General features: G+C 41.3%; 2 protein-coding genes across 2 annotated transcripts in view; one reads left to right on the top strand and one right to left on the bottom strand.

Annotated features, from left to right (window-relative positions):
• The first annotated feature begins 38 nt into the window (after positions 1 to 38).
• On the top strand, positions 39 to 4,692 carry creld1a (cysteine-rich with EGF-like domains 1a). The gene is made up of 6 exons (XM_084348319.1): positions 39 to 116; positions 2,108 to 2,270; positions 2,362 to 2,445; positions 3,507 to 3,602; positions 3,726 to 3,866; positions 3,967 to 4,692. Exons 2-6 carry the CDS (start codon positions 2,108 to 2,110, stop codon positions 4,185 to 4,187), a joined length of 705 nt encoding a protein of 234 aa, XP_084204445.1. The 5' UTR covers positions 39 to 116; the 3' UTR covers positions 4,188 to 4,692.
• A 5,568-nt stretch (positions 4,693 to 10,260) lies between these two features.
• The window catches only part of erc2 (ELKS/RAB6-interacting/CAST family member 2), a 42,204-nt gene continuing 30,435 nt past the window's right edge, over positions 10,261 to 22,029 (bottom strand). Inside the window, exons 13-19 of the mRNA XM_084348842.1 lie at positions 19,711 to 19,872; positions 16,335 to 16,458; positions 15,454 to 15,614; positions 14,685 to 14,832; positions 11,649 to 12,293; positions 10,479 to 10,546; positions 10,261 to 10,349 (exon numbers count right to left, since the gene is read on the bottom strand). Coding sequence (XP_084204968.1) covers positions 10,520 to 10,546; positions 11,649 to 12,293; positions 14,685 to 14,832; positions 15,454 to 15,614; positions 16,335 to 16,458; positions 19,711 to 19,872 — 1,267 coding nt within the window. The 3' untranslated portion in view covers positions 10,261 to 10,349; positions 10,479 to 10,519. The remainder of the gene's footprint in view (positions 10,350 to 10,478; positions 10,547 to 11,648; positions 12,294 to 14,684; positions 14,833 to 15,453; positions 15,615 to 16,334; positions 16,459 to 19,710; positions 19,873 to 22,029) is intronic.

Raw genomic sequence — 22,029 nt, 5'->3', positions numbered from 1 at the left:
GTTGTAATCAAACACAAAGGAGTCTGGAAGTGTGACAAGCGAGTCTCAGCTGTGTTGTTGCGTTTAAACTTTACCGAAGACGATACAGATCTGACTCAGTCGACGCACTTAGAGAGGTAAAGAAAAAAACGACCTTAAATCATGACTAGATTTGTGTTTTGAGACCAAGTGAAATGTTTGCTGTGTTGACTGCAGGCTGAAGCAGCAGTTTTACCCTGAGTTAATTTGCCATAATGTGACGTTGATGTCTTATATCAAGGCTGAGAATGTGAGATTTTTTTTTATTAATCATCTAAAATAATAGCCTAATATTTTCTTTAAAACAGACAACAGAAACAACAGCAAATATAGTAGAAAAACATCCTGATTAGCTATTAAAGTTTAAGCAAAATAATATCATAATGTTCATTATGAAGTCCACAAGCAGGCTTTACTTTCTTAAACTTTCTTTCAGCAGCTTTCAAATTATCAAACAGTTTCTAATGAATGAATGACTCATTACTTAAATTGAGTAAAGGTATCAAGACCATAGTGTAAATATACTCTGTTGCAAATCCTGCATTCAGACTTCACTTATCTAAATACACAGAGGTGTGATTTGCAAAAATTGCCTCTGAAGAAAAAGTGCTTAAAATGAGGTTAATAATTTCAGAGGGCAATATTAAGCACATAAGCAGCATTTTAATTTTGTAGTTGGTTGAGGTGGAGCTCACTTGTTAAATACAAAACTGCACCATATGTTATAATTAAATCATATGTTTTTTATGTAGAGTTTAATTTGGACAAGTAACTAAGTAGCTGTGAGTAAAAAGTACAATATTTGAGTTACCCCTCATGAGTAGTGAAGTGGATGTATGAAGTTGCATCAAATGCAAATAGCCCGACTGAATAAAAGATTAAATCACACAAAAAAGACAATTTAGTCATTATCTCACCCTCATGCTGATGGAAAGTCGGGTGAAGTTTCGTAGTCCACAAAACATTTCTGGAGCTTCACAGCAAAACAGTGTTGCAGCATTCTCCTTAAAGGATAAGTACCGTTTTTTACAACCTGGACCTTATTTCTGGCAAAAGATATGGTCATTTACTCACCCAGATAACTTTGGTGTCATTCGGCGTCGTTCGGACGAAATTAGATCCAGTGTAGCGGCGATATATCCATATAATGGGAGAGACGGGGCAGCGACACACAGCCTCTATATAACACATTATCTGCCACGAAACTAGTTCATTTCATCAATATTTTGTTATGAAATGCTAGCGCTATTCCCCTCTGAGTCCGGGCTCGTCTATTGTCAACATCCGGGGTCTGTAGGTTGAGCTACTACCTCTGACCTGGAAGATGTCGTCTCTGAGCTGCGCGCGCACCCGCGACAGCGCGCCTTGTTTACCTGTAGCTGCTGCTGCTAGTTTGACCCCGGATGTTGATAACGGACAAGACCGGACTCAGAGGCTAATAGCGCTAGCATATCGTAACAAAATATTGATGAAATTAACTAGTTTCGTGGCAGATAATGCGCTATAGAGGCTGTGTGTCGCTGCCCCGTCTCTCCCATTATATGGATATATCGCCGCTACACTGGATCTAATTTCGTCCGAACGATGCCGAATGAAACCAAAGTTATCTGGGTGAGTAAATGATCATATATTTTGCCAGAAATAAGGTCCAGGTTGTAAAAAACGGTACTTATCCTTTAACAACTGAAGTAGATGGAGACCTGTTTAAATTGTTAAAAAAGAAAAGAAAAAAACAACCCAAAAAAAATATAAAATGGAGCACAACTGCATGTAGAGCTTGTAAATAATCTTTTCAAATCAATTTGGGACTTTTGGGCTTTCTGGGTCTTCTTTGAGCCTTAATTATCAAAACAATCCACGACTGTTTGTTCATAAATGATCTATAGGGATGATGGGATACAAACTAAGCTATATTTTTGAGATTTTCTCAAAGGTATAGCCTTTTTTAAAACGCTTTCCTCATAAAGCCTGCTTCATTCAGCCAGCTGTCTGTTCCTAACTCTTACGAGCTTGCAAGCTTCATTTAACAAACCTGATGTGATATTTTGGACGAGATAAACAACTTTATCCTCTGGACTTGAAAGAACAGATGGGAGTAAGGATGCTTCACAGGAGCCTGTGTTGGCTGTGCTGTCTGTCGGCTGTTCTGGTGCACAGCTGTCCAGATGTTTGCAGTAAGTGTTCAGGCCCTGCAAATGACCAGTGTGTGGAGTGCAGAGCGGGATGGACACTCCACAATAACACCTGTGTAGGTACTGTATACAGAGATTTGTGTGTGTCTGGAAATCATCATATGTAGATTAAGACAAGCAGACTAATGATGTAAGTCTGTGTTTGTTTTAGACATCGACGAGTGTGGTACTGAGCTGGGTATCTGTCCTGCAAACAGATACTGCTTCAATACAAAAGGGTCGTTTGAGTGCAGAGGTAAGTGGTTTAGTATGATGTGAAAAACACCATATGTAGGCTACTTCACCAAAAGTGAGAGGAATGACTAAATAACCTGAAAGTGTCAGACAAGACTAAAACAGACTAGTTTTATTTTCTTAGAGGGTTAGGGTGACTTCAGATTGCTTGTGTAGCCCAACCAGCTGTCCAAAACCTAAAGATTTTTATAATTAATGCTGATATCAAAGAGAGGGAAGCAGCATATCCTCATCTGGGAAGCTGAAACAGCAAAATAACTGACATTTTTATAGCTTGAACAATGAATTTATCAGTTGATAAAATTGGGTTACACTGATTATGCTTTTCACAATTGACAGTGTCATTTTGTTGTATGAATCTGTACATAAGTGACATTTCTACCAAATGCACTGTAGAGACAAGGGCTTTGGGTTCAAGGGGTTCAGTTAAGATAAACCAAATATAAACAAACAAAATAAAACCTCCAGGCGTCCGGCTATTTGTAAGTCAAGTAACACTTTCACAAATAAGGACGGCCCTGATGCAGGCAGCCTAGTTGACTGGTGACTTTTGTGGTCACTCAACTTGGCTGAAGAATAAACACAATTTCCCCCAACTAGAACAAAATGGGGCAGCAAAGAAATCTCAATAGGGGCCTAAACATACCAGAATTTCTGGCTGGTAATCTATCGGGATGAGGTCTGCAGTGTGTCAGGGACATATTCAGAATGAGTCCAACATGGGTGCCAATAAACCTTCACAAAAGGGCGTCGTCACACCCTGATTGGCTGTGAGGGGGATGCCCCAAACTGCTTCCACTCATTAATTAGGAGTCAGTCTCCCAACCCTGCACACAGGTGATCTGAACCCTCAGTCCAGAGGGATTTTGAAATTCAGCCCAAAACAAAAAAGATAGCAAGTCTTACTCAATGGGGCTGCTTACATCCAAACTCTTTGGACTTCCTGTCTGATCTAATCTGATAATCTTTTATGGATTTTCTCTCTCATGTGCAGCATTTACATCACCTGAGAATGCAGTTCAGTCTCTAAATTAAGAAACTAAATGGTCACTCTTTCCTCAGACTGCGACCCGGCCTGTGTGGGCTGTATGGGTAGTGGACCAGCACGCTGCAGGAAATGTGCCTCTGGGTACACACTGACAGGGCACAAGTGTTTGGGTAACTGCACAAAAGAGATTATTTGTTTTTTTATTCATATCACGTGTGTCTGACGAGCAGCAGTAATCTACTGTATACGCCTGTGATGAGCTGATATCATGTGCTTGTCTTTCCTTCACTCAGATATAGATGAATGTAGTGACAGAGTACTGGCCTGTCATGGTCTGGATGAGATTTGTACCAACACAGAGGGCTCGTTCCGCTGCGACTGTGCCAAAGGATTCATACGAAGCAACGGTGTGTGTACGAAGAAGAAGCCGCCCAGTGAGTCTCATCACACACACACACACAGAAGGATGTTTGCACTCGCAATCACGTGGACAGCTACCTCACTGCAGACTCTCGTGTCTGTCTCTCTGTGCAGGTGTTCAGGAGAAAGGTCTGTTTGAGGATATCCAGGATGATGAGGTGCAGGTGCTGCAGCAGATGTTCTTCGGGGTGGTGCTTTGCGCTCTGGCCACGCTGGCTGCTAAGGGAGATATGGTTTACACGTCAGTGTTCATGGGAGCGGTGGCAGCCATGGCAGGGTACTGGCTCTCTGACAGGGGGGACCGCTTGTTAGACAGCTTCACGAAGGGACGTTAAAACTCTGCTACAAAAAAGATTTGAACTTTTCATATGGCAGATCCACTGCTCAGCAAGGCCTCATACAATTACTGTTCAGACAAAGCAGGTACATCTTGAGCATTCACCTGTATTATTTACGATAAAAATGATTGATATGAGAATACTGTGAAATATGTCGATGAACGTCCTGAAGTGAGCTGAAAATGAATCATCTTCATCGTGAATCATTTGCTTTATTACTTTTTTTTCCAAGGAGCTACTTAGTTATGGCATTTGGAGCCACTAACATACAATGTTGCCAATTGTAGTTTGATGATTTACGACTTGCTCAAATCTAGATATGTGTAAAAACCATGTGTTGGATTTGCTTCTTATACTGTATCAGTAACACTGTTTGCACTCTGTTGTAGCATGTACACTGTAGCATATACTGTAGAAACATTTTTAATGCCCCTTATCTCCATTTGCACATTTATATGTGTGTTTCGTGAGTATAAAACACAAATAAATATGTCAACTGTTAACATACATACACAGGATTCCTCTGACATTATTTTGACTGGAAAATATCAGTTGCGATAAACCTGAAAGGAACGAAAACAGAAGGTTTATTTAGGTTGAACAAAGACCTCACTATAATTTCACAAAATATGTCCTAGACATAAAACTTGGAATATACATGTTTTTTATAACACTAAGTTATATATACAGTAGGATTTAAAACTGCAGATATTGAAATGTACGCGGTATGATAATCGTCAATTTTCAAACCATGAGATACCCTGAAGCCAGTAGATTTCCTAGTAATGCTGCGGTTAATGGTACAGTGTTTGACATCAGTTAGGTAATAAAACATCACTGAATGAAAAAATATAGTACATAGTATTATTCCTACTATTAATTGCTGTACCAAGTACAGATCTAGATTACTGTATATATTATGTAGTACTAGTGTCCTTTTTGCACTATGCCACAGTATCATAATGTGTTTTCAAGTTGTATGTTGTGGCTGTTTCTGCTCCTTTATAAGAAACCTTAAGACCTATCTTTTTAGCCTGTTTTTTTCACTTTATTTAAATGACATTAAGTAGAAATTGGCAGTGTGTCTGAATTGGCGCCCTCCACAGTTTCTGAGTGCAACACCATAGTAAATACAAAGCCCAGATCTGTCAGCTGCAATGTAGGTGCTGAGTACATAGATAACTCATTACATCATAACAATGTTATGTTGAACACTTGTATGTTGAAGTAAACATGAATGTAATGCTGTGGTCTACCCTCTCACTGAAGTAACATAGTGCAGAAACAAGTGATGGGGGGCAGAGTGGCTGAGACAGAGACACCATTCACCCTATTACAAGACACTGAACCATCAACATGATTCTGAAGCTGTTATTTTAAGGTAGAAAAGTTACCTTGTCCTGTTTTGTCATTGGTTTTTAATACTTTTTAAATCCATTGTGCCCCGGTTAGGCAAAAAGAACCCAAACGCAAGACATAAAGGCAGGCAGGTTGACATAACAAAAAGCAAGATGTAATGAACTAAAGCTTTAATAAATAAGAGCAAATCTAAACAAAGTACAAACAAGGGTGACACAGAGAACACTGGCAGCAAAGCAGGTAAACAAGAGGGGAATACAGGACCGGTGAAGAGACATGGAGACACAGACAAACTGACAAAGAGAGAGGGGAAAACAGACTTAAATACACAAGAGAGGGAAGACTAACAGGTGAAACTAATAGAGCAATCAAAAGCGGTGGTAAAAAACACAAAGACAGGAAGTGTAAAACAGAATGCATGACACATGGAGAGGATAAAACCTACAAAATAAAACAGGAAACAAAACTAAACTAAATCTGAAAACATGACACATTGTCTTCATTTATTTTATATATTTTGTTGACTTCTACGTATTTGAATATTTTACTCTTTTACATTTGTGAGTCTTGCAAAATTCTATTTATTGCCGTCGTCTTTTCCCGTTTTGTTTTGCTCTGTGAAGCACACTGGGCTGCATGTATGAAAGGCGTCAAATAAAGTTTATTGAATTGTTTTAGTAATAGAAAACAGTGGATTTGAAATTGGAGTATAAAATCACAAAAAGAGACAGAAAGAAAGTCACCTTTATTTGATGGATATAAACAAGCTGGCCAACACTCAATAGTAATATTCTGATACAGCACATACAATAGCAAACTGGGGCACTGAGGACAGCCTCCTAGGATTAAAAAACAAAAAACAGTACAGAGTATCCATGCTTCATTCAAAACTTTGACTCAGTCTCGCTTTTTTTTTTCTCTAGGGACTTCCTCTGATAAAGTTTTTTTAAATAGATTTTTCTCTTATGCATTCATAACACACACAGACATACTGACACACAAACACACCCATAAAAGCAGCTATGCACACGCGCGCACACACTCACACAGACACATACACTCACACACTCATCTCTCTTTTCTGAATACGTTTACACAGGCAACCCCAAAAACATGCTGCACTCTCACAAAACTGCACAGGCTGTCTACTAATGGGACACAGTAAGTGAGACACACATCACTCTCAAACACAACATCACACCGTCACGATGCAGATGCAATTAATGAGTGAGGAATGATGCATCATGGGAGATTAGCTCACGTTCACACAAGTAATCATTCAGCATGCTGGACACTCACATTTAACTTGTTCCTAGGTTTTTACTGTACAGCTCAAAACATTTACTTATACAAATAGTACAGTCTCAAACTGGCATTTTCAATAAGCTCAAACAATAGAAAAAATAAAGCTTAAACTTAAATAAATAAATAAATAAAAAGACTAATAAAAAAGTAAACAATATTTGTTCTGTCAAACAAAAATGTTTCTGGCATTGGTCACAGTGATTTGTTTTAAAGTTTTCAGCAACGTACGACAAAAGAAAAAACAACCTGTAGACGACAGTAAAGTGAAAATGTATGTCAGGCTTTTCATATTGTTTCTTGAAGGCCTTTAAAAAAATGACTGGTGAATCTACAGGCCTTTCAGCTCTTCCTACACGGCTGCTTCTAGGCACAGATGCAGACTTCTCGACTCACACTGAGTGCCATGTCACTCATTCACAACCAGGATTAGTCTTTAGTCTAAGCCCAGGAAACCAGCCCCAGCCTCTTTAAGCCTCTGTGTCTCCTAAACCTTTTTGACACAACGGTTGAGAAGTCGCTCTGCATAGAGAACAGGAGATTATCCTTACATCATCACTTTCAGTTGGCACATTATGTAAAAATCAGCATGCATGGGCACATTGAAATGTTTCATGTTTTCTACCATGTAAATCATATATATGGTATTTCATGGTAGGAGAACCCCCTACTTCAAGTATTCAGTAGATAAGGACCTGAAAATGGAGGATTCGTACTCCGCCCCCCTGATGGTGAAGTGAGAGGATTTTTTGCTCCTCTGTCCGTTTGCATTGTCTTCCCTTTTTTTTTTTTCTTTTTGAAAAAAAAAAAAATCCAAATCAAGACCTTTCTCTTTGTAAACACAAACACCAACGTTTCACACTATCTGTTGATTCTTGGTCAGTGACAGGAGCTGTAGAGGTTCACGTATGAAGCAGACAAGATGGTGCGCGGATCACCTCGGTGTGAGGCAGATGGGGGAGATGGAGGAGACATTTATATACAACAATCAACACCTGGCCATATAAGGGAGACACACAGGTACCATGAGGGGAGGGAGAGGAAGTGGGGATAGTAACAGTCTAATTCAATTTTCCACTATACTGTAACGACGTGTGTTGGTTTTTCTACGTAATCAGCTGTCACGGTCACATATGTCACCACTTCTGTTTACAAGACGACGACGACGACAAACACGCGAAAGAAATGCACCCCGACAGAGTCACTCAAACCTCCACTTGGATGTTGATAGTGATAGTCCTCACTCACAAGTGCAAGTTTTCTGACCGCTGAGAGCAGCAGACAAAATCTCCTTGCTACTTTTGTGAGCTGCAAAATTCAAGACAAGTTTTTTTTTTTTTTTTTTTTCGAAGTTGTCGCCACGAGCAAAGTGGCCTTCGACTGAATGTTTTCACATTACGAAAGGAATGTAACAATGTCATAGATAGATTTGGATACACTTTTACTATATTTCCCATAACTGCTCTAAAGCTCTTTATTTTTCTTCTGGGCTGTCCTGTGTTTCCAGACAGGGAATGTTTCTCGCTGCTGAGGGGTTTGTCTTCTCAAATCAGAGGAAAATCACACCACTCAACACTCTAAATAAGACATCTCTCTGACCTCCAGGAAGTTAGAAAAATAACCATGAAGAAAAACATATATTATCTCGTCAGTTTGAAACGATTTTCTGACCACGTATAGACACACTCTATAGATTTCTCTCTATATGTATAATATATGCATATCTATTATATATGTGTACAGTTTTATTTTATTTTTTTTACGAGGCACAGGCCACCTTGTTGAGAAGGAGAAAACAAGTCACTATGTTTGGGGGAGGTCACACAGACTACTGCTGGAAGAGGAGGAATAACAAGGGAGAGGGGAGCAGGAGCATACTGTAGGTCAGAGACTGGGCCGTCAATGGTACAAATAGACCTGCAGGGAAAACATCTACTGAACATCGCCTCCACTTCATAGTCTATAATGGTATTTATAGTAGCAGTATTCATATAGGGGGAGTCACCTCTGTGTGGGTCTTAAAGTGATTGTGGCTCACAAAGCCCCGCAAGGTCAAATCTTATGTACAAAGCAGTCTTTTACAGTTGTTTATGAAGCCCATTGTGGGATCTAGTCCCTCTACTGTAAAAGGACTAAAAGATGCTCTTGACCAGGTCTTCTGACACCATTTAGATTGAGCACCAGCAGAAGCACCATTAGTAAAAATTCCTGCAACACGGAGGAGGAGGTGCATAGGTGCATAGTCTCAGAACCTCAAAATAATCTGACCGATGACTTTTTTCTGACCACCCTCTTGGCCGCTCTGATTAGATGTTTGGATGGTTAATTACACTTTGATTGGGGGGGGAAACAAAAAAAGTCATTCACTCTACGTTGACACCTGCATAGATTGATTATTTTTTTTGTCTACTTAAAATGAGGTAACATGAAGAGAAACGTCAATGGCAGCCACAGCCTTAAGGCTAAAACACGCCCGAGAAGTGGAGGGCCCTGCTCATGCAGCCAAGGAAACCCCTCGATGCTGCAGGCGAGGCTGAAGGCGCACTATCAGTAAACTCTAAGCTCTTCCTTTTGCAAACAAGAAATGACAACAAAAAATAAAAAATAAAATCACTCAAATCTATAGTGATAGTGAAAGTGACTTTTAGAAATGCTTCTCTCGAAATGTTTGATGTGTGGGGCAAGTTTAAAGACAAAAGAAGAGGTCACTGTGTGCTACAAAGGGTAAAATAGCTCATCGACATGAAACAACAGAAGAGACTTTGCACACTGAGGATCATGATAGCCAGGTAGAGGGGTCAGATGTCACCAGGTGGGTCAGCAGGGCAGTGAGGATCAAGAAACCATGACAGAGTTCCGGTGGGGGAGCCAACCAGAGCCAGAGGAGTCAGTCAGGCAGGTGAAACGGACAGCAAGACAACCATGATCTTGAATCAGTCAAAGGAAGCAGGATGAGGAGCAAATACTGGGCTGGCAGACAGTCATAAGATCTCTGCTGGGAGGATCAAGAGGGCGTTGTTGGCCTGAAGAGGTGCAGCGGGTGACAGACAGGTGAGGTGACCTCTGTGTGACCTCCGGTGTGCATGTCCTGATCGCATGTCCTGTCCACATCGGCAACAAACTTCTGTCTCTTTCCAATTCAGTCTGTGATCCCATGGAGGAAGTAGATGACATCTGCTCCTCTTCACACAAGGAAGAGGTCCCAGGTCACCTTCGACAGAAAGTGACAAAGAAAACAGTGTGAGGTGCAGTTTGGAAATCTATTTGAAATGACTCAATACATTTATTTTTTGTGATTTGATGAAATGTGTGAACTTACCTGCTCAACTGTCAGTCTCCCCACATGACCTGCACACCTGAGTGCCCCCTCCTCTTCCCCGGAAAAGAAACAAAAGGTCCCATTGCTGAGTGTTGATTGAGTGGAGGTAATAAATGTTTGGTCGGGTAGTGTTTCAACATCATGGCATGGCTGTGCTCCTCCAGTAGTGACTGAATCATCTGAATGTGAGAGATAACAAAATACAGAAACCCAGACGTCACACAGCTTTTCCCTTTGTTCGAAAATACAGCAGAAGCCACAGGCAACGAGCAAACTGACAAAGTGGGAAAGTCTCAAATATATCTCACCCCTCAAAACAACATTAGAGCTTTGGTTGTCACAGCAAGGATTATGCCCAAATGCCCTCGTCATCATCCTGTTGTTGACAGTGTTTCGGTGCCAGCAGCAGCAAGATACATATAAAGGAGAGAGTAGACAGAAAGTGGAGTAAATGTTGTGATCAAAAGACAGCAGCAGGCTGTTTGATAGACAAATGAGCATGCATAAAAGTACAAGTAAGCATCAGAGAATGCATTAATGTGTGAAGTCGTTACAGTACTGCTTATGCAAAGATTTTACAAGGCTGTAATTTGAATTGTGTGGATTTGCATTAAGCAGGAGTCTTGTTTTTCTACAGCTGTTTTTCCCTGAGTTGGAAACTTAAGGACCCGCCGGTGCTGTTGGATTTCTTCTCTTTTTAAATACTGTACATTTTTAGCCCATTAATGTGGAATTTGATCATTTCTTTAAAAGCACTTAAAGTTTCAGATCGGTCAAAGCACAGTGCAAGTTTTACGTAACAATCAAATGAATTGAAAACCACCTTTTTGTGAAAGAAAATCAGCTTTATCTATCAATTAATGCAGTACATGACAAATATGTGAACAAGTCACATTTCTTGACAGTTTTCTTAGCAAATTGTGTGCTTCCACTCCACCAGAATAAAATCTGTCAGGATTTCCTCACTAGATATAATCTTTAGTCATCATTAGTCATTGATGGGTTGATAATAATTACTACATACAGAAAACTGTTTCATTTAGACCAGCTACCTTTCTGAAGTAGTTTTAAAACAAAACGACTGAAGAAATAAGCAGGAGAACATTTAAAGGAGACATATTCTGCTCATTTTCAGGTTCATAACTTTATTTTGGGTTACTACTAAAATAGGCCTACATGCTTCAATCCTAAAAAAACACAGCAGTCTTCTCATACTGTTCAGTGCAGCAGTACTGTATTCCCCCTCTGTCTGAGACGCTCTGTTTTAGCTCCTGTCTCTTTAAGCCCCCCTCCCTCCCGAATACCTAGTCTTCTCTGATTGGTCAGCTCACACATGCCTGATCCAGCACCGCTAACAACAACAGAGCAGCTATGCTAAATCGATTCTTATGTGCAAAAAAGCCACTTGGCATAAAACATCCAATAAGTCGGATGTTAACGGTGTTAAAGTTGAGTGAAAGACATGGCAGACATCTCACCTGGTCTGGGGCAGGGCGGTGACCAGCATGTGGGGGTCCTCGGGCCGGCCCTCCACGATGATGGGGCGACGGGTGACGTGGATGTTGGGCGTGGTGCGGGTGCTGTGGGTGCTGTGGGTGCTGTGGGTGCTGAGGGTGCTGAGGGTGTTGAGGATGCTGGGGGTGTGGATGTTGGGGGTGGGGTCCTTGTTGTGGAGGCCCGTGTGGGTGCTGAGGGTGAGGGTGCTGCGGAGGGGGATGTCCGTGTGGGTGCTGTTGCTGTGGAGGATGCTGCGGGTGCTGTTGGTGAGGGTGTTGGGGCTGTGGGGGGCGTGGGTGCTGTTGGTGCTGTTGGTGCTGGGGAGGTGGCTGGGGGTGCTGGGGGTGCTGCTGGGGGTGCTGTGGGTGAGGAGGGTGAGGGTACTGGGGTTGTGGCTGTTGTGGGTGCGGGTGCTGTGGTGGGGCCTGTGGGTGCTGCGGGTGCTGGGGGTGTTGCGGATGCATGGCGTGTGGATATGGAGTCTGCTGGGCGTGGGGAGTGTGAGGGTACTGGGGCTGGGCCTGGGGCTGGGCGTGGGGGGGCTGAGGCTGGGGGTGGTGAGGACCGTGTGGATGATATTGCTCGTCTTCATAGTTGTCGGCTATCAGCTTCATTCTGCTTTGTGTCTGTAGGAAGAGGGAAGTGGTCAGTGTATGGAGCTCTGCAGCTGTTAAAAAGAACATTATTCCCTCAGAATGAGCATCAAATGAGTATGAGTGGACATATTTTCAGCGTATGTTGGTGGACATAAAACACAGAAACACTCCACAGCGTAACACAATCTAGAACAATAACCATGCAACCAACACTGACGCTCAGAAAGTTGTTTTTTCTCTCAGACTTCTGTCTTCTTTCAGAATGTGTCGGCTGTTAACAGCGAGACATCGAGGCTGGTAATGATTTCACCTTGTGGGTCTGTGTGTGTGTGTGTGTGTGTGTGTGTGTGTGTGTGTGTGTGTGTGTGTGTGTGTGTGTGTGGTCCTTCAGACACCCTCTGCAGAGTGAACTACCACAGAAGCAGTTCTGTGTACTTTGCCAGGTGTTTATATGTCTGTTTGGACAGATTTTAAAAACCATGACACAACCCCGCAAGATGATGTCATGAAACTTTCCAGGTGGGTTGTTGAGATCATTAGAGTAAAACTAGACAGCAGCTGCAACGTCAACACACTCGTATAGTGCAATGAAACACATGACATAAGAGAAGTGATTCTGGTGAAAAGGGGGAACTGTAGCATGTTTGTGTGTCTTACATTTCAATGGTGAGTCTAAAGTCTGTTGGGGCCCGTGGCAATAATCCCCAGGGGACCCTTCCAGCCAGCGTCCATCACCATTGTGTGAAAATTGTACGAAAATCCAAACCTTTTTTGATTTCCAAAGTTCCCATTAGTAGAATTTTCAAATATAAATAACATTAAAAATCAGAACAATTAAAACCTAAATCAATAATGAAACAACTTCAGCGTTTGTAATTAACTGACACAAAACAACCCACCAGTGGTCGTCAAAACATAAGCATTGATTTAGAGGCAGCAGCAGTGTATGGTATTGTGCCTTTATGGGAGGTTTTTAAGGGTGTTTATAGTTGTCAATGCAAAATATTCCAATAAAAGTGTCCAGTGGGGGGCCCGCTTTCCAAAATTTCCTTAGGGGGGGCCCCAAACATTTGCCTGGTTTGCCTCTCCGGAGGGTGTGCCTCTGACGATGATATATTTCAGTAAAACACATACACACTGATATTTTGTTTCGGTATGTAGTATTACTAGTATCATTACTGAATAAGTCTGACACAGTTCACCATTTCCCCAGATTCACTTCTCACATGTCATGTGTGCCATTGCACCATACACACCGGTTTGGTGCCGCGGCTGGTGTGATCCCATCGCAAGTTGGTCTCTAGTCATTTTTTAAGGTTGTTGTGATTTTGTTAATTAACTACATCATTAGAGGAAAACTTCAAAATATTATGAAGTTGGGCCATTCGCTGTCTTGCCAAAACAAGACAAAAGATACAGTGTACAGGAAGTAGCGGGAGATCATGGGAATTGTTGTCTTCGTCATCAAGACCACCACTGCTGATGAAAATCTATCTACATGACTCAGACTCAGGCAGAAGGGTTCACGGGCCTGGTCATTTACTTAAGTTTTATTCACGTTAAGCTTAGTCACATTAGACAACTTCCTTCCCAAATGAAACGCACCATTACGGATTTCTCTGGGTTTGAACACTGTTAAGGATAATGTATATACACAGCTCAACAAAATATATAACAAAGATCTAGCGTTTTTAGACATTCATTTAATGCATAATTTAAACATACTGTATCTTTATATTTACATTATAAATCTAATATTATGAACTTTATATTAATGCCATACTATTGCTGCCAAAATTCCTGGTTCCATAGCTATGAACCTGAGACTTTGATTCAAGAGAGACTCAAGTAAAAAAAATAATAACTTGAGACTTCACTTGATTTACTTACTTGAGACTTGACTCCTTGAAGACCTGACATGACTTGAGGCTTGAAAGCAAAAACATTTAAGACTCAAGTTTTGAGCTGGTAAACACACCTTGAACACTGCATTGTTAGGCCTATGCACTGAATGGATCTGACCTGAGCTATGCAAATGAACAGAGCTTTGATAGGAACATATCAAAGCTGATGTGAAATGTCATGTTCATGGCAAGAAAAGAGTTGCAACTGACTTGCAACTTGCTCATGAAAACTTGTAACTTGACTTGAACCTGTGTGGAATGACTCAAGACTTGACTTGCACACAAAGAAAAACCTCTGACTCATTCTGTAAACTGAGATGCTGCATTTGGGAAAAGTGCCAAAACTGAACTTAGCAAAAAGGATCAGTGGCCATGCGTGTGTGCAACTGACTGTGGATGAAATGAAGAAAGTGGCTGGTTGCCTTGTGCAGCTATATGTTTAATCTTTTATCAACAGTAACTTTGCAACCAGCTACAGTGCAGACAACATTTTATCATGACGTGCTGCAGTACTCACGTGTTGTTTGAGCTGGTGCATCAGTTTGTCCCGCTCCCTCTTGAGGGACATCACCTCCTCCTGGGTCTTCTTTTTATTGGAGGCAGACAGTTCCAGCAGTGCAATATTAGCATCTTTCTCGCTGATGGCTGCCAGCAGAGCTTGTTGTCTGAAGAAGAAAAACATTATGGCATCAGCACTTATATTCTATAAAATAGAAAGAACATTAAATAAATGGTATATAGGGAAGGAATATAAATCAAACTGCATCAGTTTAATGTAAACGCATAAATGTCAAATGCTGTTAAAGTTAAACTTCTTATGGCCGGGATCCAACTTCAGGAGCTGGATCATGACACAAGTCACCCAAAAACTGATTGCTTTATCATCCTCTAAAGGACACTGTAAAATTAGCCTCACAACGCTGATAACATTTGTCATCCTCACTTCTTAATCTGAGATTTAAAGGAATAGTTTCACATTTTTGGGAAAACACACTTAAACACTTTTGCGGGAGTAAGAGGAGAAGATTGACACCAATCTATGTCTGTCAGTTACAAGTGAAGCTGAGGCCAGCAGTCAGTTATCTTTGCATACTGTAGCTCCATTCAGCAGGAAACAGCTCACTTGTTTAATCTGTATAAACTGTATTTAGAAGTTATTTTGGTGGAAAGTTCAGGGACTGCATTTCCCGACAGGGTAATAATCCACGACTTAGCCAGTGTGTGAAGTGAAACTGTCTGCTGCTGTCTTTGTGAGGCAAGTATAAAAATGTCATGATGGCACTAACTTCATCTCCAGGATCTCCTCCAGCTGTTTCCTGCGCTCTTGTCTCATGTTGGTGAGGTGGGTGTCCCTCTCCTGCAGTGACTGCTGTGTGGAGGAGAGACGCTGCTTGGTGGAATCCAGCTCCTGCCTCGTCCTTTCCAGCGTGTTCATCAGCTCCTCCAGCTGAGAGACAATGAGCATTAGATGGGAATACACAGCAATATACCTAGCTGTCCCTCATGCAACGTAAATGTTTTCCATTTAGGAAGATTTAATATACTTACTGCATATTTTTTATGTTGTAACTACTACTATATTTTTTTTTAACCAGAAATACACTATCTAGTAATATATGTAAAAAATCTCAAGTAATACATATCAGTATATATTACCAATGAATTATCAAAATGTGCATTAGTTCAATTTTGTCATTTATTCTTAGACAAAATGACAATATATTGACATGAACTGTCAAATATATGTGGACTGTTCCACACTGAATATTAAAATGAATTCTTAAAGGTGCAATCGTAAGAGTTTTAATTAAATTTACAGAAGCTATCAACAGAATGTGAGGAAATACAGGACATCTGTTTTATATATACTTTTGTTGAGGATCCAGATGAAGGGAGGGATCCAGGATTTTTTCCTGACTTCCATTATTATCAAGAGATAAGACGTTTTTTTGACACTTTCGTTAATTTCTCTCGGAATAATATAATAATGGATCTATGAGGGACTGTTTTAGAGAGGTGGTGATTCAACTTTATTGTTCATGTTGAAAAGATGCAGTTTGTGGTGCTGTTGAATTGTATCACTTTATACAGAGAGGCGTTTCTGTTATCTACCACACTGACATAATAAACTCTCAACTGACTGTATGTCTCAAGAGTAAATCTGCACCTTTACGTGGTGGCCACCGTCCATGGAGCTGTCCTTACGAGGGTCTTGTCCTAAGCCTTTCTTGTCCCCTTGTGGTCCCAGTTTGATGTTTGAGCCCTTCTTAGTCTGGTCTTTGCCTCCTTGTCTGTAAAACGAGAGAAATGTAAGACTTATTCTGTTCCAATCATTTCCCATTCTGTAGTTAGTGAAGCGTTTCGCTATTAGGAAATGCAAAAGCATTCTCCAGACAATAGGGTTATATAAAAAGCAGGTACATGTGTGAGTAGGGTACCATATGTAGCTACCCATATGTCACAACATAAAACAAGCACAACAAGTGCATCGTAATGGACAATAATGTCAGATGCATTTTGAGTTAGTCTTGTTTCAAAATGGTACCAATCATTAGATCACAGAACTGCAACATGACATGAGCATCACAGATGGGTTGATAGCTTCATGTTAACGTGACACTGCTGAGATGACTCACAGGTTTAAGCACCAGAGTTAGGATGGAAAAAGGCAGAGATGGGTGCACAATGGAAGGGGGGAGGACATATCTTACCTGGGAGCTAAACTGAAGATTGGTAAAGAAAAAGGTAGAAGAGAAGGGGATGACACGACAAGTGGAGGAGACATTGGAAGCAGGAGACGAGAACACACAAAGAAAAAGTAAAAAAAAAACAAAAACAAAGACATTAGAACCAGAACATAAAGAAACAACCACAAGAAAACAATACAGAGGACCGAGAGGAGATCACAGTGTGTTCATTTTCAAACAACATGGAAGATTACACGGGAGCCTGTGACAGCCGCTGCTCTGCAGCCTGACACAGCGAATGCAGGATGCACCTTCTCTGAAAACATGGAACCATGTGCATCTGCTGCCAAGCCTGGGAGTGGCAGACATGCAGTCAGACAGGCAAAAATCAGCCGGGCAAAAGGAAGAGAGGGAAGAGGACAGGTCTTAGTGCCGAGCAAAAGGAGGGAAAGCCAACGGTGGTTTGACCAAGAGAAGGAGTGAGCTGGTGAGAGAATCAGTTATGGATGCAGGGTTATTCAGACAGAAGAGACCCGACTGAATTGACACACTTCAGGACCGAGGGTTCAGTCCAGACCCTACCTACTACATCACCTCACTTACTGAGCGCGTGTAGACCTGGAGCACAGCTGTTCTATTCATGCAGGCCACTAGGCTGATCATTTCCCTTAGTGTCTGGCAGATCAAGCTAGGCAGGGCAGGGCAGGGTGGGGGCAGTTTGGGAGGGAGAGCAGGAGGGTGGGCACCGGGAAAGATCACTAGAGAAGAGAGAGGCTGTCGGGTGATGTTAACGGGATGATGTGAAGATGCAAGGGTGACTGAGAGTTACAGAGGTCGGGGGTGGAGGGTGGAGTGGGCAGATGGGTGGATGGAATGAGCAGGGGAAGCGTGCTCATGGCAGGAGGAGGCCTCAGCTCTAAGAAAAGAAACTTCCTACATAAGCTACAACAAACAGCCAACACCACAAAAAGACACAAAAACGTGTGTGTGAATGTGTGTGTGTGTGTGTAGTGTGTGTGTGCGTGTCTGCAAATATAGATATTTAAACAAAGGACACACAGAGACAAAAAATACAGTATAGTCAACTAAAATGGATGAAAGAAGCACAGGATCACACCAAGTCCTACATATTCTTAAGAGCATGCTAATAATACAATTATACATTTATAGTGTAGTATTTACAGTATTACTTAAAAAAATATAAATGCAAATTTTGAGAGGGGCAATTACAACTAGGGGTGGGAGTCACGGAGTAACTCATGATACGGTAATATCACAATGTGTTACCAAAGATAACAAAGCTGTCACGATGCTGCGAGACAATTATCTACAATACATCACAACCAGCTAAATGCAGTTACACATTAACGTGTCACAAAACATAAATGTTGTGATCATTTTGATAATTTGTTCATTTATACGTTGAAAAAGAGAAGATACTGATTAATGTGAGTATATTTCTCAAAAAGGAACTATATTGACTGTGAGTTGCCGACAGTGAAGCTTTGAGGTGATCGTAATGGGAACAGTTTTATACATTTATGTAAAATAAGATATTGCGCTTACCGCAAGTAGCGCTACAGCTTTGAACCAAGACTTTAGGAGCAAACTTCACAAACTGAAGAATAAAAACAAAGCTTCACCCACTCAAAATGCAGCGGCCGCAGTGGATCAACAGGTAAAGCGGCCAATCAGAAGATTGGCAGTTTGATTTCCAACTTTGCAATCATATTTGCTATTGCTTTAAAACACCTTTTATCATCTATAGCGGGCAAAAGAGAGCACATCAACATTTAGGAGCCGCATCCAAATTTCTCAGTTGAAAGCCAGTATTGCAAATCCTGGTGAAATATGGTCTGATTGTTTAATCAACGTATTTAAATATCACTTTTGAGCCTGTTTTGAACATCTTTTCCAAGGATGTTTTTAAAATGTGTTTTCAACAGGCAAATGCTCACTGGGCTAACTCAGTGTCCCTTCAACAAGCACACTGACCGTAGCTGGTGACTCTTCTTAGAGCAGCTGCATGTTTTTAAAAAATATATTGATATTTGGCACCAGCGTATCGATAATCATATCTCAGGAGGAACTAACGCGATGTACAGTTATATCAAAATTTTGTCCCACCCCTACTTACAACTGTGTAAATTGTGAGATTTGGCTGCTAGTTTGCTGAATCCTCGGTGTGATTGGTTGAAGCGTGTGACTGTCCCATGCTTCTTTCAAGAAACAGGTGACAATAGAAATCCCAAAACTACATCTACTGTTGGGGGAATCAAAGGAATAGCACAGAATATATGGCCGCATGGACATATATTGCAAAGTCATGACCTGAAGTTCTAGCAACTGTAAGGTTTGAACTTCACACTTGTTTATAAAGACATACAGTATTTGGACCACATGTACAATTAATCATGGTGAAGTGCTTTAATTTGCATTCATAATTGTAATGTGATTTGTCAGACAACAAAATCTTTGCCGATTTAATTCCCCATTATGTCAGTGCAGAGATAAACAGCTATAATGCTGGTTGCCACATGCAGTTTGAAAAAATAAACATGCAGCATAAACTTACTCGTACACACACTCGCTGATCGAAAGCCATTCGTGGCACATAAACACATGCTAAAGAAATCAAAGCAAACATTGATCCAGGGATCTTTGTATCATGTGTGCGGCAACAGCAACAACACCACAGGCTACAAACAGGACCCGTAACTGTGATACAAAGATCTGTGAATCCTTCGGACAGCAGGCAGACCCAGGCACACGGGTGAAACCAGATGCAGTTGCAGCAGTCGCAGTCGGAGACTATAACCACGCAGCCGAGCTGAAGTGCCAGGGCAGAGCACTCACTTTCCCAGGAAATCCCACACCATGCCCCCTATCTGCTGGGGAGCAGCGGACACAGAAGGGAGCGGGTCAAGGGGAGCTCTGCCACCGGGACGAGGGGCGGGGCGAGGGGCAGAGGGAGGGGGGCTGGTGTCGGGGATGGGGAGGGAGGGGGCACAACAGAGAAAGATTTGTGTAGGAGATTGAAAGGAGAATTAAAATTTTGAGAAAAGGAAAATAGGAGGAGGTGCAAGACCAAGTTTGAAAGTGATCAATGGAAGAGGGTGAGGAGAGGGAGAGGTGGGCATGAAACGGAGGATAGACAGAGGAGCGGGACAGAAAAAAGTGGGTAAAGATGGCGAAAAAAGCACAAGAACACTCAATTAATTACACCGCTAAAAAATGTGCACAACACTGAAACAAAATGCCCCCTATCGCTAGCTGGGAAGGAACTGGTTTTAACCATAAATGGTGGAAGTTGGACTCTATAAGTGGCAGGAGAGAAGAGACAGTGAGTGGTTCTCATGCTGTCCAAGCAATCTTTGTCTCAGTCTCATCAGTTTACATTCCTGTCCGAGTGAAAGACAACGGTCTCCTCCTTCAGACGAGCCAAAGCCAAAAGCTTCCAGTGTGGAGACTCGACCGCACTAAGAGGTGAGCCAAGAGCTGATGAGGCCACCAGCTTTATTTTTTTGCTCCATTAACTGAAATCAGTTTGACCTCCTCCATTACTTGGTGACTGAGCGGCACTTTGTGCGTAGTCTCACAACTTTACAGAGAGCCTTCCGGTGTACAGTATCTCAAAATGCAACTGTTGTCCATCGACAGGCGTATTTCTGATAGTATTATACATGACCATGACTGGATCCAGTTCAGAACACTGAGCTGACACAACCTCATGATGCCACACTTACAAAACAACAGGAAAATGGCAGCACATACTATATACATACATACAAAGGCACATGGAAGTTCAGTCAGAACAGAGAGAAAATAGTACGGGGCACGTTTAAGTCGACAAGGCGCTATTTGAACTTTGATTTGACCGTGTTGTTTAGGATTATAACATTAAAGGGTGGGTTCACCAAGTTACAAAAAAACGTATTTTGTGTGGAGGTGAATGAGATTTTCTTCGGGCAATATGGACTAGTTTGAAGCTTCGAAGCTTCATTCATAAGATTTGAACGATGTACAGCTTTTTTCTGCTTTTAGTTCTTTGCATGTCTATTCATTCTGTTTAAAACCCAGTATTCTGCACTGTTGCAGATAAAGATTAGGCTAACATTACCAGTATCACACTTTAGCCATAACTGCGTATAATAAAAAGTCACTGACTCATGTGATCCAGACATTTCCATTAACTCCTGAGCGTCGAGTCCAAAAGTAAAAAAAACATACTGAAACAGACGAATGCAATACTTTCCAAAATCCACAATATCAACAAAATACTCTGCTTCAATCCATATTTGTTGGTGTTTAGCCTTCCAGAACAAGGTTCATTCAAAAACCTAAACCCTAAACCCTAAAAAACCCTGGGTTTTTTTATGATCAGAAAGGTAGAAATCTCAGAGACCACATTTCAAAACTTCAGCAGATAAAACCAGAACAGTAGGTATCTCCACAGCACACAACACAGCAGTAGGGGTGATAATTTTTTTTTAAAAAGATCCAAGTAAGTCATTTTGGTGAACAGGACTTTTATAAACATACACTTTTTGATCCATCTCTTCACATGTCTATCACATATGCATGTGTAACAATAGGAAGAAGAGGAAAGGAAGGATTGTATAAACTATACACTTATGTCTATGTGTACTTTTTGCTGTATCCTGGTTTGTTTTACGTACTGTATATGGTCTGTTTGTAAATGCTATAAGCAAAAATGACAAACCCATTGTTTCATAAAGAACAGCTACAGTGTAAATATAATAAAGACAAAAGACAAAGATCCCCATGTGCACAGTTATGTTCAGGAACATTATCATTAGCCGTGCAGACTGGCAGGTTTAATGCCACTCCAGGGGAGGACAAACTTTGTTGTGTGAACGAAATGAGATTGAAAATGAGGTTAATTTTTTGTTCTGCTGGCCTGTCAACAAGGACGTAAGGGACATACTTTTTAATAAAATGTCCTCCATTTATGCTGATTTCTTTTGGCTGGATGATTATAAAGAACTTGAGTTGTGCTTCAGGATGAGAACATTTCATGTAGCAGACTTTGTCTGTCAAGCTTGGGAAAGAAGGTTTGAGACCAAGCTGCAAGCTAATCTGTGATTTTGTAATGAATTAAAATGTTTGATCGCAGGAACTGTACTTGTGGTGTCTTGTAAACCCATGAGGAAT

This window comes from Pagrus pagrus, assembly GCF_965226575.1.
Source record: "Pagrus pagrus genome assembly, chromosome: 3".
Classification (NCBI taxonomy): Eukaryota; Metazoa; Chordata; class Actinopteri; order Spariformes; family Sparidae; genus Pagrus; species Pagrus pagrus.
The sequence above is the reverse complement of the archived record's forward strand: the minus strand, read 5'-3'. Positions and strand labels throughout refer to the sequence as shown.